This window comes from Salminus brasiliensis, chromosome 15 (assembly GCF_030463535.1).
Source record: "Salminus brasiliensis chromosome 15, fSalBra1.hap2, whole genome shotgun sequence".
NCBI classification, from domain to species: domain Eukaryota; kingdom Metazoa; phylum Chordata; class Actinopteri; order Characiformes; family Bryconidae; genus Salminus; species Salminus brasiliensis.
In genome coordinates this window covers 32202272-32219966 of record NC_132892.1, presented here as the reverse complement: position 1 = coordinate 32219966, position 17695 = coordinate 32202272, and the positions used below count along the sequence as shown (strand labels likewise).

The following is a 17695-nucleotide window of genomic DNA, read 5'->3' as shown; positions in this document are numbered from 1 at the left end:
GTGTTTGATAATCCCTTATGCTTTCATTGCCTCGGCTACACCGTAAATAAGGGTCTTCTTCAGTGTCCTCAGAGTTTAAATAAAGGTCACCATCATTCAAAAGAAGGGTATTCCTCCAGGTACCTAGAGGTGAAGGATCACTCTTACCGGAGCTACAGAAAGTAGTGCAAGTTATTCCAGCTCAGACGTAGTTAGGTTTAAGAACCCTAGTGGCTATTCAAGCACCTTACAGTATAGAACAGGTGCCAGAAGTCTTCTTGATGGTAGAAGGAGCTCTTCAACAACTACAAGTCCATCTGGGGTAGAAGCTACATCAGTGTCTACGGCAGCAGACAGCATTTCTTCTCCAACATAAAGGGTTTCCGGTCATTAAACATATATATTTATTAAATGTATTAAACAAATATATATAACATATAATTATATATAATAATTAATATAATATTAATTATATTAATTAGAACTGGTCTGGTTCCAGTGGCTCCTGTCAGTGGGTGGAGATATTAGGCAGCAAGCGAACAGAATCTCAGCCACTTGGAAAAGAACCAAACTGTGATGTTCTAGACGACGGTCTTCAAAACATCTCCAAAACATCAGGCAGGTCTTCTACGAGGGTTCCTGGTAGGCAGCGCTACGCACTTACCAATAGCAAGGTGAAACCACTGGTGAACTGGAGACAGGGTCCTGGTCACCCAAGGCTCACTGATGCTCATGGTGGTCCCACCTCACAACTTACAGGACTTAATTAAAAAGGATCTGCTGCCAAACTTAGTCTTGGTTCCAGATCCCACAGGAGGCCTTGAGTTGAGCCTTAAACGCTCAGGGCTCGAGGGGGACCTACCTTAAATTAAAAAAATTAGTAGCCAGTAGTAAAGCCTCAGTCTATATTTTATATAAGCGGACATTTCAATTATATAGGGCTGCTGTCCATAAAAAACAAAAGCATGTATCTCCATTTTTGGCGATATTTTTTAGTTTTCTCCATAGTTTGAACCCTGTAGCTGCTTCAGTACACTGTGTAAATAATTCAGGACCAATAGAATTGTGCAAAAATGTCCTGGAATACTCTTACTTTACATTGACTTCCATTCAAAGTTAGGTAGAAGTTTCTGCCTTCTCCTGTAAGTCACCATTTTAGAGGTTCATGTTTTTCAGCGACGGTATCAGTCACTAATCAGACTAATCACTGATCAGTCACTAATCTCATCCAATCATACACTCAAAACACCTGCAGATACACAAACATAACGCACACACACAAGTAAAACAATTAGTACGTGTGTATTCAGAATGTAAACATTAATATCGGTAAACAGTGTTCAGACAAAAGTGCCAGAGAACGCTTCGGATTTCTTACTTTCTCTCTTTGTTTGAACAAATCAACAAGAAATCATTACCAAGAACAACGGCATTCTAATGTTGTGCTATGTCACATAAGGGTCGTATTTTGCCTCACGTTTACATCATTTTGTTTGTATTGTTTTTTTTTTTGCTTTGATTGGTAAAAGCTATTATCATTAGCATTACTAGCTGTTCGTCATTTCCCCCCGCCCAGTGTAGCGGTTAGAAAAGGCTGGGAAGCTAATCTGAGCACATCAGCACTGGGCGAAGTTCCTTCACCATTAAAACAGTAATGAAGCTCTACGCTTGTCCTGCAGGGGTGGGCAATATGATGATTTTTAGCTATAAATTCTGATCAATTCTGATCAACTCTGTTATCGTGGATATCGTCAGTGCATACAGAACACTGACCGACTGCACACTTCCTTACAGAGAGTGTAATTAACGCTGAATGAAGTGTAGCAGATTCTGAATATAGGTCACTCTAGACTCAATCAGACTGTGCGAGTACTAAAACAGCAGTTTTAAAAATAAATTATTTATTTATTTATTTTTTTTCCAATATATCGCCCACCCCTACTGTTCAGGGTAAAATACTTTTTGCGGTAATCAGATTTTAGTAGTCAGTACATTACTTTCCTTCCAGTATCATTAGAGGAACACAGCCTCGTTTTCAAGCCAAAATACATCATACGTGAGGACTATTATTAATAAAAGAAAGTAGCTTCAAACCCATGACAATAACGCCCCATCAGAGGTGGATTCGTTTTCCCAGAGATGGGGAAACCTTTGGGAGGGATTTGATTGGCTGACTAGTATTTCCGAATCTGTCTGTCAAAATATCGGCATTACATATCGTGTATCGTAAAATTGACTTTAAAAATTGTGAAATAAGTATTTGTACCATATCGCCCATCCCTACTTTTCAGGGTGGAATACTTGCTGTAATCAGATTTTAGTAGTCAGTACATTAGATTAGATTAGATTACTTCCTGTATCACGGTCTCGTTTTTTTAACCAAATCTGCTTCATCTGTAGTGTTCGCTCAGTTATCACAGACCGTAGCGCTCTCATATGTCCCTCCACATAGAAAAGAACAGAAAGTGACTGACGTGAAACTCGCTGATAACGGACATCAACTGTGCAAGACTTTCCTACGGTCTTCAGTTTTGAGATTTTTCGAGGTTTTATGATCTTTACTAAGTACAGAGTACACTACCACAGATGCAGCAGGTTCACAAATGCTGGAATAGTCCTTTAAGAACAGAACCCTAAGCACACTGGCCACTAGGAACCTCATGCACACTCCAAACTATTGTACAGGCTCGTTTCCTGGAAGCAAGAGCACTGTGGACTAGTAGCTCGGCAAAAAACGAAACATATCTGCACAAATTTCCCTTTAATTCAAAGTAGTTGACCAATTTTAGCGCATGTTTGTAGACAACAGCGAAAAGAACCACATAAGCAACGACTTCACTTGCTTTGAGACCCGTTGTATGGCTATTTAGGTATGCGGTAAGCATGATGCTAATTGGTGTACATAAGCTTCCATTACATATTAGCTACATTAGCCTCATAACTCCAAAGCATCCTGCAGGACACCAAACAAACATGTCTCGCTGATCAACTACGTTTGTTTTAAAGGGGAAAAACTGTACATTTGAGTTTGTTCGCCAGGTGCTGTAATGCTTTGCAGTTCTTCAGTGCTGTGAGAAGGGCCCTTTGGGAAGGGTTTAGGGAACGAGGGGTTGAAACAGGGTTTGGGATTCAGGCCCGACTCTTGGAGAGTTGAGTAAGCAGGGGAAGTTGGCTGTTGTTGGACGTTAGAAGGTTTCTGTGCAGGTACTGTTAGGGGTTAGGCAACGAGGGCAGGGCGGCAGGATGGTCGTGGATTGGAACGTCTTGAGCGACTGGAAAGATTGGAGCAAGGCCGCTCTACAGAATGAAGGGCAGGATGGGCGAGCGGAGAGGCGGATAGTCGCGGAACTCTTTCAGGTAGCTGCGGTGTTTCCCTTTGGCCCACACGGTCATCTGGATGAAACCCACCAGGGTGAAGAAGGCAACGGGTAGACACTGGGTCATCAGAGTAAAGCCCAGCCATGAACCCAGCTGTATACACACACACACACACACACACACACACAATAAGAGATGATGTTTTGCACTGATTAGTGATTTATTTTATGAAAGTAAATACCAACATTAAGCCAGTGAGGTTCAAAGCAGCTTTAAATATGGAGCCTTTAATAATCGAAAAACCTTCAGTCAAAAGGGTCATTTATAGGGCCCTCTAGTGGTCATACTGTTTAGAACCCGTCAGCAGAGCTTTCTGTGAGCTGCCAAGATTTTACTGCTGTATTAAAGATGGAGGAGTCTTTCATTCTTGTTGGATGCGCTGTGTTTTTTATCCCCCTATTGAGTGTGGGCTCAATCAGAGATAGGAAAATATCAGAAAGAATTTGATTGACTGACTAGTTTAGGATGATGTATCTGTACTTTCATTGCATATTGCATTATATTACTTTTAGAAGGTCAAACATACATGTACTGCCGATTCATACTGGATTAAAATCAGTCTACAGTTCTTACTCAGACTGTAAAGGCTACACACTGCAGATTCATACTGGATTAAAATCAGTCTACAATTCTTACTCAGACTGTAAAGGCTACACACTGTAGATTCATACTGGATTACAATCAGTCTACAGTTCTTACTCAGACTATAAAAGCTACACACTGCAGATTCATACTGGATTAAAATCAGTCTACAGTTCTTATGCAGACTGTAAAGGCTACACACTAAAAATTCATACTGGATTAAAATCAGTCTACAATTCTTACTCAGACTGTAAAGGCTACACACTGCAGATTCATACTGGATTAAAATCAGTCTACAATTCTTACTCCGACTGTAAAGGCTACACACTGCAGATTCATACTGGATTAAAATCAGTCTACAATTCTTACTCAGACTGTAAAGGCTACACACTGTAGATTCATACTGGATTACAATCAGTCTACAGTTCTTACTCAGACTATAAAAGCTACACACTGCAGATTCATACTGGATTAAAATCAGTCTACAGTTCTTATGCAGACTGTAAAGGCTACACACTAAAAATTCATACTGGATTAAAATCAGTCTACAATTCTTACTCAGACTGTAAAGGCTACACACTGTAGATTCATACTGGATTAAAATCAGTCTACAGTTCTTACTTTCAGACACTAACAAAACAAAAACCTAGGAACTTTGGCTCTGTAAGATCCAATTCCTTCCAGACCATGAAAATAGATAATCAGAGAGGCGTCCCATTATTAATAGAATACGGATTATTAATAGATTAACAGATTAAACCGCAGAAGTGGAGGCCACCTGTTGGCTTGCTGAAAAAGCTTAAACCCCACATTTACTGAAGCTGTTATTTTCAGCTGCCAGCTACAAAGGGAAAACCCAAATATAATCAGTTTTGTTCGCATTACAATTTTGACCCTCTTAATTCTTGAGTCTGAGCCACTGACTCAAGTCCCCATCTCTGATTAAATCTTTTTTTTGATGCATGAACTGACCTCGTAGGTGTAGTTGGGGCAGGACACCAGCAGGAAGATCCAGGTGAAGGGGTTTTTAGTCGGATATGGAATCTTCCTGGTCTTAGAGCCTTGGAGTTCAGAGCAGAAGAAGACAGAGTCATTAATGACAACTGAGGTAATCAATCAGGGAACGACTACAGGTGTGTATGGTGTGTGTGTGTGTGTGTGTGTGTGTGTTCACAAGTGCCTCACCTGGAGGTCTTAGATTCCTCAGTGCGATGTGGATGGAGAAGTTACCGATCTGGCAGAACTGGAGGAAAAGAAAAGCACTAGGAGTTCTGATCTGAGCTGATCTGGGGTCAGTTCTGAGAGAATGGTGGATGAAGTGATCTGGAACTTACCAGGAAGATGATGAGCGCTGCTTTTACCTGCTGCTCTCCATAAACTGCAACACAAGCACAAAGTCAGAGGTGGGATTAAGGACTGAGGATGCCCTGATACCAGATTCTCAACAGGAATTAATGGTTAAAAAGGTAAATGAAGTCATTAATTTACCACAAAAGACCATCAGGGTTGGTTTAGTTTTCCCAGAGATGGAAAAAAAATTGGAAGGGATTTGATTGGCTGACTGGTTTGGGATAATGTATCTGTACTTTCACCAAGTTGCACTGATGCCATTCACACTGCAAATTCATACTGGATTAAAACCAGTCGACAGTTATTACTCAGACTGTAAAAGCTACACACTGCAGATTCATACTGGATTAAAACCAGTCTACAATTCTTACTCCGACTGTAAAGGCTACACACTGCAAATTCATACTGGATTAAAGCCAGTCTACAGTTCTTACTCAGACTGTAAAGGCTACACACTGCAGATTCATACTGGATTAAAACCAGTCTACAATTCTTACTCGGACTGTAAAGGCTACACACTGCAGATTCATACTGGATTAAAACCAGTCTACAGTTCTTACTCAGACTGTAAAGGCTACACACTGCAGATTCATACTGGATCAAAACCAGTCTACAGTTCTTACTCCGACTGTAAAGGCTACACACTGCAAATTCATACTGGATTAAAACCAGTCTACAGTTCTTACTCAGACTGTAAAGGCTACACACTGCAGATTCATACTGGATTAAAACCAGTCTACAGTTCTTACTCAGACTGTAAAAGCTACACACTGCAGATTCATACTGGATTAAAACCAGTCTACAATTCTTACTCCAACTGTAAAGGCTACACACTGCAAATTCATACTGGATTAAAACCAGTCTACAATTCTTACTCCGACTGTAAAGGCTACACACTGCAGATTCATACTGGATTAAAACCAGTCTACAATTCTTACTCCGACTGTAAAGGCTACACACTGCAGATTCATACTGGATTAAAACCAGTCTACAGTTCTTACTCAGACTGTAAAGGCTACACACTGCAGATTCATACTGGATTAAAACCAGTCTACAATTCTTACTCCGACTGTAAAGGCTACACACTGCAGATTCATACTGGATTAAAACCAGTCTACAATTCTTACTCCGACTGTAAAGGCTACACACTGCAAATTCATACTGGATTAAAACCAGTCTACAGTTCTTACTCAGACTGTAAAAGCTACACACTGCAGATTCATACTGGATTAAAACCAGTCTACAATTCTTACTCCGACTGTAAAGGCTACACACTGCAAATTCATACTGGATTAAAACCAGTCTACAGTTCTTACTCAGACTGTAAAAGCTACACACTGCAGATTCATACTGGATTAAAACCAGTCTACAATTCTTACTCCGACTGTAAAGGCTACACACTGCAGATTCATACTGGATTAAAACCAGTCTACAGTTCTTACTCAGACTGTAAAGGCTACACACTGCAGATTCATACTGGATTAAAACCAGTCTACAATTCTTACTCCGACTGTAAAGGCTACACACTGCAGATTCATACTGGATTAAAACCAGTCTACAATTCTTACTCCGACTGTAAAAGCTACACACTGCAGATTCATACTGGATTAAAACCAGTCTACAGTTCTTACTCAGACTGTAAAAGCTACACACTGCAGATTCATACTGGATTAAAACCAGTCTACAATTCTTACTCCGACTGTAAAGGCTACACACTGCAGATTCATACTGGATTAAAACCAGTCTACAATTCTTACTCCGACTGTAAAGGCTACACACTGCAAATTCATACTGGATTAAAACCAGTCTACAGTTCTTACTCAGACTGTAAAGGCTACACACTGCAGATTCATACTGGATTAAAACCAGTCTACAATTCTTACTCCAACTGTAAAGGCTACACACTGCAAATTCATACTGGATTAAAACCAGTCTACAATTCTTACTCCGACTGTAAAGGCTACACACTGCAGATTCATACTGGATTAAAACCAGTCTACAATTCTTACTCTGACTGTAAAGGCTACACACTGCAGATTCATACTGGATTAAAACCAGTCTACAATTCTTACTCCGACTGTAAAGGCTACACACTGCAAATTCATACTGGATTAAAACCAGTCTACAGTTCTTACTCAGACTGTAAAGGCTACACACTGCAGATTCATACTGGATTAAAACCAGTCTACAATTCTTACTCCAACTGTAAAGGCTACACACTGCAAATTCATACTGGATTAAAACCAGTCTACAATTCTTACTCCGACTGTAAAGGCTACACACTGCAGATTCATACTGGATTAAAACCAGTCTACAATTCTTACTCCGACTGTATAGGCTACACACTGCAGATTCATACTGGATTAAAACCAGTCTACAATTCTTACTCCGACTGTAAAGGCTACACACTGCAGATTCATACTGGATTAAAACCAGTCGACAGTTATTACTCCGACTGTAAAGGCTACACACACACTGCAGATTCATACTGGATTAAAACCAGTCTACAATTCTTACTCCGACTGTAAAGGCTACACACTGCAGATTCATACTGGATTCAAATAACTAATCTGGTCAGTAGTTAAGTAAATCTGGAACTTCACAAACAATAAAATAGGTTTAGCACTACAACACACTGTGAGATCTCACTCTGAGATCAAGCGAGGAGCGACTCTTAGGACTCTTTTTGTGTAAAAGTAAGCAGCGGGTTACCACTGTGTTGTTCCAGTGTGAATTACACAGGTGTCTGGTGACCGGTGTGTACTCACTAGGTGGTGTGTAGAGAGGGTGGTTGATGTAGTAAGCCATCCATGCAGCAAATCCCCAGTAATACGTGCAATTCTGAAACACACACACACACACACAGCAATGACATGAGAGGTCATCGTGACCTGATCCTGGCCAGAGTCAGAAGCCACTGCCCTGGTTGGTCAACTACATTTCTAGGAGCACACGGGACTGCAGCTGGTAAAAGTGAATTACACTCCTTAACTGTAGGGGGGGCCCAAGAGCAGAAAAGACAGATTCTCACATAAAGCTGCTTTAAAGCAAAACTGGTTATTTTGCTCCTGGGCTCCCCCTACAGTCAAGGAGTGTGTGTGTGTGTGTGTGCATGTGTGTGTGTGTGTGTGTGTTCACCTTGAAGATATTGCGAAGCGGCATTGTCCCGTGAGAGAAGCGATGGACAAAGAGAGTCTCTAGAAGTCTTTTGACGTAGTGGAAGGAGTGACACATACATGCCAAACTAAAAAACAGCAAAACTACATTACCCATAAGCCCCCAGCCATTCTATAATCACTATATATAAGGTGCAGGTCTAGTTTATGACACATATATAAAAGCTGTATGTACTTGTTCCATGCATTTAGTAAACAGAGGACCATAAAAACAACTTATACAAGAGGTTCTAATGTAATGGCACTCACTGTACGACCCAGTGCTTGCTGGTGGTGAAGTCGTATTTGGGGGCGTAAATGAACGGAACCCGGAAATAAAACATCAGGTAGATCAACAGAGGACCTGCATACTCCGTTAGAAACACCTAAGAGACAGAGAGTGAAGAGAAAACAGCAAATAACAGGACATCAGATATGATAATTAACTAATAAATATAATAATAATAATAATATCATAAAAAAGAAAACTAATAAATAAAGCTAGATGAATACTGTCAGAAACCTTTCCAATTTTCACTTCCCAGCCCACACAGTCCATCTATTTAGACGCATCATCGTTGTGAGGTCATAAAATTTAAGGCGCTAAAGTGTATCCACCTACACTATATGGACAAAAGTATTGGGACACCTGCTCATTCATTTTTTTTCTTCTGAAATCAAAGTTATCCTGATTTTGTTGAAGTGACTGTCTCTAATGTCCAGAATGGCTTTCTACTAGATTTCAGGAGGAGCATTGCTGTGAGGATTTGATTGCATTCAGCGGCAAGAGCGTTGTTAGTGAGGTCAGGATGTTGGATGATGATGATGATGATGAACACCCTGCCTCATCATCCCCAACTCATCCTTAAACTACTGGATGGAGCTCCACCATCCATCATTCCAGAGAGCTCAGTTCTTCCACTGCTCCACAGCTTAATGCTGGTGGGCTTTATACCCCTCTACTAGCCCACACCTGGCTTCTCTACAGGGACTTGAGAAGCTGTGTCGGAGTTTGACAGATTATAGAAAAATACAGAAAATGTAGGTAATGAATGCTGCAGGACACGGCTCAAAGGGCATATCTGGAAAACCCCACCGCAAACACCAGACCTCTGCAGTGTCTGTCCAAGACTAACTCTATCTCTATCACTATTTTTCTCTCTCTCTGCTCTTTGGTTGACCCCATTGGTGAAGGCTGCTGGCAGCAGGCTCACATATTTCCACTAGTTATATATATATACACCCCCCACCCGCCCACAATCAGAGTATAGGGTGGTTTTGCTGAAGCTTTCACAAAGCAGACAAACCCACAGAGCCGCCAAACACACAAATAAGAACTGCGTATAGTTTGCGTGTGTTTAAATAACATCACTCACATTAAACCGCTGACCCCTCACTAGCCCGGGCTTTAATGAAGTTCCAGTACTGTACTACCTGAACCTCATACGAGTGTGTGTTTGTGTGTGTGTATGCGTGTGTTACCGTGACCCAGCTGATCTGTGCCCCGAGGTCTCTAAAGTAGAACGTTGCTGTGGTACCCACAGGTAGGTGCTGTAATACGTCTTCATCCTTCAGAGACTTTCCCTCTGCAACACAGCATGTCAATGCAACACTTACATCATCGTCTTCTTCGTCATCAACATCATCATCACATATATCACACTCAAACTGCAGTTCAGTTGGACTGCAATGAGTTTTTGAGCTGTACTGACAGCAGTATGGACCATGTGGACTATATGGGCTGTAGGGACCATATAGGATGTAGGGACTTCATGGACTGTATTGGACATAGACACTTTATGGACTGTCTGGGAAGTATGGACTGTATGGGGTATGGGGTCTCCATTAATTGTATGGGACTATATGGATTCCATTGGCTGTAGGGGCTATATGGACTACGGGGGTTGTAGAGACTGAATTAGATACAGGGATTTCGTGGACTGTATAGGATGTAAAGTCTCCATGAATTGTAAGAACTACATGGGATGTAGGGACTGTATGGGATGCAGGTACTGAATGGACTGTGTGGGCTGTGGGGACTCTATGAACTCTAGGGACTGTATAGGACATAGAGACTTAATGGACTGTCTGGGAAGTATGGACTGTATGGGATATGGGGTCTCCATTGATTATATGGGACTATATGGATTCCACTGGCTGTAGGGGCTGTATGGACTGTATGGGGATGTAGAGACTGAATTAGATACAGGGGTTTTATGGACTATAAGGATGTAAAGTCTCCATGGATTGCAGGAACTACATTGGTTGCAGGTACTGAATGGACTGTATGGGCTGTAAGGACTCTATGGACTCTATGGGCTATAGGGACAGTATGGCATATAGGGTCTCCATGCACTGTATGGGCTGTCATTGGCTATTTATTTGTGGAAATACTGGTCCAGTAGAAAGGCAAGTACTTACTGGGGTCAAGACGAATTGACTGTCTGGCAGGATACCACTGAGGGTCTGAAACAAACAAATAAACAACCAAGAAACAAGAAAAACAACCAACCAGTCAGATATAGAGCCTCACATTCTTCATGTTCTAATAAACAAAACAAAACCACCTGTAATTATTAGGACAGGGCCCATATTTAGAACTTATTAGCTAGCTCAGCTAAGTCAGCTAAGACTCCCCACTATCACACAATGCCACCAGGTCTGAAAGGGTCACGTGAAGGAGCCAGTACGTCACCACGTCACCACGTCACTGGACAGCTGAACATGCTTGGAGAACTGCCAGTTCTGTTGCATCAGCTAACCGACTGCTACACTGACCAGCATCTCACGGAGTAATGGAAACAAGAAGGGTCTTCCCTCCTTGATGACAGAGCCCACACTTAGACAGTTACACCACCCAAGCACCCAAGATCCAGTATCCTGATTCAACTGATCAGCTCATTAACCCATTAATCCTGAGCTAAAGTGTGCGAGTCGGTTCACTTACGGCTCCTATGGAACATCGACTTGATCTCTCCAATGGTTGCATTGGGCTCCACCTGTTAGTCAACAAACACAGATTAACACTTTCAGAAGGCTGTATGTGTGTGTGTGTGTTTGATATTAGCGGTAAATTTAGCCACTAAGGCTGTTGTCCCCAGCCACTGCGGCCATGGAACAGCTGCCATTCTTTAAGACAACACACATACACACACACAGCAGGTGCTGCATGTCCTGAATGCTTAAGCTAGGTATCCTGTGTGGCTTTAGTAAAAGTGTGGGAGATAACCATTAGATTCAGAGCATTACGACTGCAAATCCAGGGCAGCTCTAGAATACACAGGAAATACCCTCTGACTGGCCTACGACGACCCAGACTGGCCTACAACGTTCAGATTTTAGATTATCTACATTTGCTGCTTTGATTCATCAGGAAACCCACAGACCATCAACTGGAGCTGTGATTGGTCAGGATGCCCAAAGCACCACTGATTGGTTAGATATCAGAATTGCAATTGCCAATATTACGACACTGATTAATGGATCTGGAATTGAGACTAAACAAGAGTTTTAATGGTGAAACACACCACGTCATTTCCGTCTAGTCCGAGGCTAGGCCTAATCCTAATATTCCACTCCACTGACTTCACAACAGTTTCCATTTCATTGTGACTCTATATTCCCATTTTCAGTTCTATTGTGACATCAAATCGCACTTTTTTGTTTTACTGTGACATCATATACCAATGTTTAGGTCTTCTGTGACATCACAGTATGACAACATATTCTGAATTTCAGTTCTACTGTGACATCAGGAGACTCTCATTTCCATTGTGACATCATATTCCAATGTGTGGTTCTACTGTGACACTAGAACGTTAATTTCAATTGTGACATCATACTCTATTTTTCAATTCCAGTGAGACTAGGTCTCTTGTGACATCACAGTGTGACGACATATTCCGAATTTCAGTTCTCCTGTGACATCACAGCGACACCACAGCGATTTCATTTCTGCCGTGACATCACAGCAGCTCAAACTCCACAGTGACGTCGGTGTGGAGGTTCCGCGGAGATCGCTGGAGGTGGCACAGTAGCCTGATCCCAGATAATCCTGTGAGAACGGTTTGAGACACCCTAGACACCTCGTTACAGATTCCTCAGAAAGGGTGAGAGAGCGGGAAGCTTCCGGAGACCCTGCCATGCCTCGGTAACACGGCACCACGCAAGAGTACACCGAGGAACACCCACTCCTCAGACCCCGGCGCTAGCACGCATGCTATAGATAGCACCAGCCTTCAGTGTAGCTGCATTATAAGAATATACAGCGCTAATGTGTTTCTGCCAGGACGTTCAGATCAGGATTTGAGGGACTGTTAGGAGGCACTGCAGGCCTCTCACATCACACACTCCTCTAACAGACCCGCATATGTGGCTTCTGACGCTGCAGGACTTGCTGTTATATATAAACATGGACTGACATGGTCTTGGAGAGGGACTTTCTCTGTACCTTGTGTCCATTTTTTAACCGTGTGATGAGTTAGGCATGCAGTGAGCACCATTAAGACACCAAGCATGCCTTGGTTGGTCGACCATATTTGAGATGAGGAGGAAACTGGCCGAGATGGTTTAGATCGCGCCTGTTCCTTTAACAGGGAACAGTCCAGAGGTCTGCAGGGTTAGGAAGGGTAAAAAACATTGGTCTTACCTTGTCCAGGAAGCAGAGCTTGTCCTTGGTCTTGGCGTCCAGAATCTCCACCTCGAAAAAGACCACAGCTTTCTTAGTTTTTTTGGCAGGTTTACGTTTGGCAGGGGTAGGGACAGGGGGACCTGGGACCACTGTGGGGGAGGGAGCCTTTTTGGGCAGGGTGGCTTCTAAAGCCAATGCATCCATATTCCCACACTCTCTCTAATCTATCTGTCTAAGTCTATCTGCTCAACCCTCTAAAACGAGAGCAAGACCCAGACAGTCAGCTGCAGGAATCTCTCTCCCCCACCGCTGTCCCTCTCTGTCCACCAACCCTCTCCCTCTCTGTGTGTGACTCCACCCTACTGTCTTCCCCCCCTTCCCTTCCTCCTTCTCTCCCTTTTTTAATTGAGTGCTGGTCTGTCCCCAAACCCACTATACACCGCCTGTCAAAAGTTTGGGTATGATCTCACTCCAAGTCAATTTGGAGCATTTCTATTGGTCTGTTCATTATAAAATAGCATAGTCAGAATAAAGTTATAGAATAAACACTAACAATAATAACACTCCTACAGAAAGTGGTGGAGGTTCTCCATCACTGTGTTCATCATTAGAACATCTCCAAAGTTCTCCTCTCTTATGGAGTCTAGTATTATTTAGAGTTCTCCTCAGATCAACACCTGGTTTGGTGGTAAATCAGGGCTTAATGATGGTAAATCAGGTGAGCTGCTGCTGCTGCTGCTGCTGCTGTTGCTGCTGCTGATGATGGAGTTGAACACATCCTCCACGCTGTGCTGGCTGGACTGGGGGGGCGTCCAGGAGAACCCTGGAGGAACCGAGCTCTGTTCTTCAGACTAGCTCACCATGAGACAAGATCTCACTACTTTCTTTCTTCAGAATGAGAAGCTCTTGCTTCTCCTTTTTACTGGATTTATGTTCAGCTGCTTTATCTGTTCTGATGAGATCTAGAACTGTCCCCTCACTAACGGCCACTTATGATGTTTGTTATAATGTTTGAAGGTAATTCATTTATCCAAAATGCGTCCACAAAGATTTGACAGTCAATTTTCACTATACTTAACCCTCACTCCACCCCACATTCACATACACACACACACCAATTATGCTCTAATACCCTCTTTCAATCCCTATACCACAAACCCTCCGGCCTGAGAACACACAACCGAAACATGTGCCTGTACCTGCTGGCTAGCTTCCACTAGCTTTGAGGCAGTCTAGAAAACATGACCTCAGAGCTGGCCACTGTTAGGCCAGAGGTTTGAGAGACACACACACACCCCAAGAGGAAATGTGAAAAGTACCCCTGCCATCTCCACCCCATCTCCCCTTATCAGACAAACTAGCACTAATTATAACCTGCTTACTGGAAACACACAGAGAGTGGAGAGTGGGCGTGGCCACACGGTTGCACATGCTCGGTTTGTGTCCTTGCTCCTAGAGGACACAGCACTCCGGCCTGGCGTTCCAGCAGAGCCACGTTCTCATTGGGAACGGTTTAACACTCAATCCACAGGATTAAACACACTGCACTGCTCATGGAAAACTACTGTTGCTACACTATATGGACAAATGTTTGTGGACACCCTCTTCTAATGAATGCAGTCAGCTACTTTTAGTTGCACCCATTGCTGACACAGATGTAGAGAAAATGAACCTACTGGCATAGGAGTTGGTGACCACCGATTTTTACTCTTGTTGCTGAATCCAATCAAATCCTCACAGCAATGCTTCTCCAAAATCTAGTAGAAAGTTTTCTTCTCTGGACAGTAGAGACAGTTACTCCAACAAAAGCAGGACAGGCTCTTTTTAATAGCCTTGATTTCAGGAGAAGCACTCAATGAGCAGGTGTCCCAATACTTTTGTCAACTGTGGTGCAATTTAATTAGAAGGGGAGCCCACAAAATTTGGACATTTAGAGTGTATCTTCCATATTGCCAAGCTTCACACACACACACACACACACACACACACACACACACACACACACACACACACACTCAGAGGCGATTATTAATAACCTGGAAAGGCATGTGCAGACGACACCGACAGCCTCATAACTCAGTTTAACAGTGTCTCACATACACAAGTGGGGAGGTGGTGGGTGGGCGAGCAAGCAAGCCTCTCTCTTCACCAGGACAGGTGCCAGCGGTGGGTTATTTCGCAATGGAGAGAGGCACGGAGAGTCGGGAGCATTTTGAAGTGGACATTATGGAGACCAGGCAGCAGGGCCTTCACCTGGAAGCCCTCACTTCCCTTTAATCTTCAGAAAGCAGGTGTGTGGCTTTACTCTGCGAGCCTCTTCTAATCGGACGGTGGGGTCAGATCACACAAAGCTGCACTAACAGTTCTGAAGCCCCTTCTCCTCGCTTGGAGGGTGGTCTTTTTTTGAGGCTAGACGACCTTAATGTGTGTATTACGGGACACACGGGTGTGTGCTGTGCTCTGCATGCCTGATAGTGGGCCTGTTTTATCTTGATGGCTTTAATAATCACCTTTGCATGACGTGCTCTTGCAACACCATTTGTGCAGTCTAGTGACTTTCTTTGATCTAGACTAAGCCTAACTTTGCTCTACATGCTTACATGAACGTTTCTGCAACTACAGGCACTTTCAGGTGCCAGCAGTGTCCAATAAGAAATGTCATTTACGAAGCACATCTTAATTAGGGGTGGGCAATTAGATGAGATTTTAGCATGACATGAAAAACAAGGCATGTTCTGACCTGAACAGATAGACTACAAGGACCAATAAGAATTAAATATGCTAATTTCAATACACCATTACATACACCAATCAGCCATAACATTCTCCCTCGTGCCTCCAAAAGAGCATTGACGCCCCCAAGTTGTGAGTTGGGACCTCCATGAGCATCACTGAGCACCATGACCCTGTCGCTGGTTCACTGGTTATCCTTTCTTGGAGCACTTTTGCGTGAAGAGAACCTGCCTGATGTTTTGGAGATGTTCTGACCCAGTTTGGTTCTTGTCAAAGTGTCTCAGATTCCTACGCTTGACCATTTTTCAAGAACTTCAAGAAAGGACTGTTCACTGGCTGTCTGATACATCCATCCCTTTACATGGGGATTTATAACCACAACATTATCCAAATCATATTCACTTTAGCTGTCAGTGGTTTTAATGTTGTGGCAATATACATTTTAGATTTGTGTATAAACAGGATACCATGTAATTTTGCTTCTGTACACCTCTAGACATCATCATTAAAAATAATCCTAATGTTTATAATAATTTTAGTTTATCCAAATACTTTTGAGTCAGTGTACAAATGCCTGTTTTTGGTGTAATAAACCCTTTGAATTAACGCTGAAAATCTACACTTCAATCAAATACTCAAAATTAAACAAACAAATAAATAGACCACTGTCCAAATACTTATGCACCTGACCGTCTATTGTCACTGGCACTCTGGCTCCCCCACGTGGCCTAACATACCCATTCAGTAAGTGCTGCTCACAGTGGCAGTGCTGGTTATCAGTCTGTTAATCCGGATTAAACACAGTCTACTAATCCGGATTAGCAATAAACCGGTCCAGTCAGTCAGAGGCAGGCATTCAATACCAGCATGTTGGTAGTTGTGGTGGTGGTGGCCTCAAGATACTACATTTCTAATAGAAGAGCTTGGGATGAATTAACGTTATATACAGTATATAGTGTAAATAGACTCTGAGGTTATGAGTATATACCCAGTCCTATAATGAGGGAGCTATAGTCCCTAATCTGGAACAGGGGACTGTGGAGTAAGGGCGTGATGAATGAATATATACCCAAAACAGCATCACATAGAGTTATACATTCTGAGTGTCTAATCAGATAATATATACACAAAATTACCCTTAGAGAGAGTCTATAAATCAAATCACGGTTTCTAAACAACATAAACACCAACACTGCGCCACCTTAATGAGCCAGGACACCTTATTACACATATAGGACATATTTCAACCCAATTCAGAGGCTTATTTTAATTATATACATTATATAAAGGCATATATACACGTGCTCGTGAGCGGTTATTGTGCAATCTTGCAGGTTAAAGCTGGACTGACAGGACAGGGCAGACAGTGCAGCTTCCCTAATCTCCTCCATACTGCCCCAATAACCCGATCCCACATTACACACCAACCACTGTCTGTTCTACCAGTAACCAGTAACCAGTAACACCACCACTGCTGCTGATTGGTTTCACTGGTTTGTAAAACACTGAGGCTTTAGTGCATCTCTTACCTCGTAATGCTTCATTTTTGCTGCAGTTTCAAACTCTTTGTCGTTTCAAGATGTCGTCTGACAGGTCCAAGGTCCAATCAGGACGCTCGGAAGACATCCTGGGGGCCAATCAGCGCTGAGAATGTTGACACGCGCTGGGCCCGCCCCCTGTGCATCGATAGCCAATGGGAGGGCTGGTGTGCGCAATGAGCCGGTTTGTGATTGGACCAAATGAAGAAGGCGAGGTCATACACAATATGGACAAAAGTATTGGGACACCTGCTCCATCACTGATATTAAAAAGAGTTGTTTCTGCTCTTGATGGAGTAAGAAGGCTTTCTACTAGATGAAGAGGAAGAGCATTGCTGTGAGAATTTGAT

The 17695-nt window shown here is 42.7% G+C and overlaps 1 protein-coding gene across 2 annotated transcripts; it reads right to left on the bottom strand.

Annotated features, from left to right (window-relative positions):
• Positions 1–1265: 1265 nt before the first annotated feature.
• tecrb (trans-2,3-enoyl-CoA reductase b) lies at positions 1266–17410 on the bottom strand. Of its 2 annotated transcripts, XM_072657899.1 has the most exons (12): positions 17337–17410; positions 13093–13143; positions 11392–11443; positions 10866–10910; positions 9927–10030; positions 8715–8830; positions 8428–8533; positions 8058–8130; positions 5274–5317; positions 5125–5182; positions 4912–5000; positions 1266–3450 (listed from the first exon to the last, which is right to left on the bottom strand). In XM_072657899.1, the coding sequence occupies exons 1-12, from the start codon at positions 17349–17351 to the stop codon at positions 3277–3279; spliced, it is 927 nt and encodes a 308-aa protein (XP_072514000.1). In that variant the 5' UTR covers positions 17352–17410; the 3' UTR covers positions 1266–3276. The 2 variants fall into 2 exon arrangements, with proteins under 2 accessions (XP_072514000.1, XP_072513999.1); XM_072657898.1 differs by lacking the exon at positions 17337–17410 and having other exon boundaries at positions 13093–13303.
• Between the last annotated feature and the right edge of the window lie 285 nt (positions 17411–17695).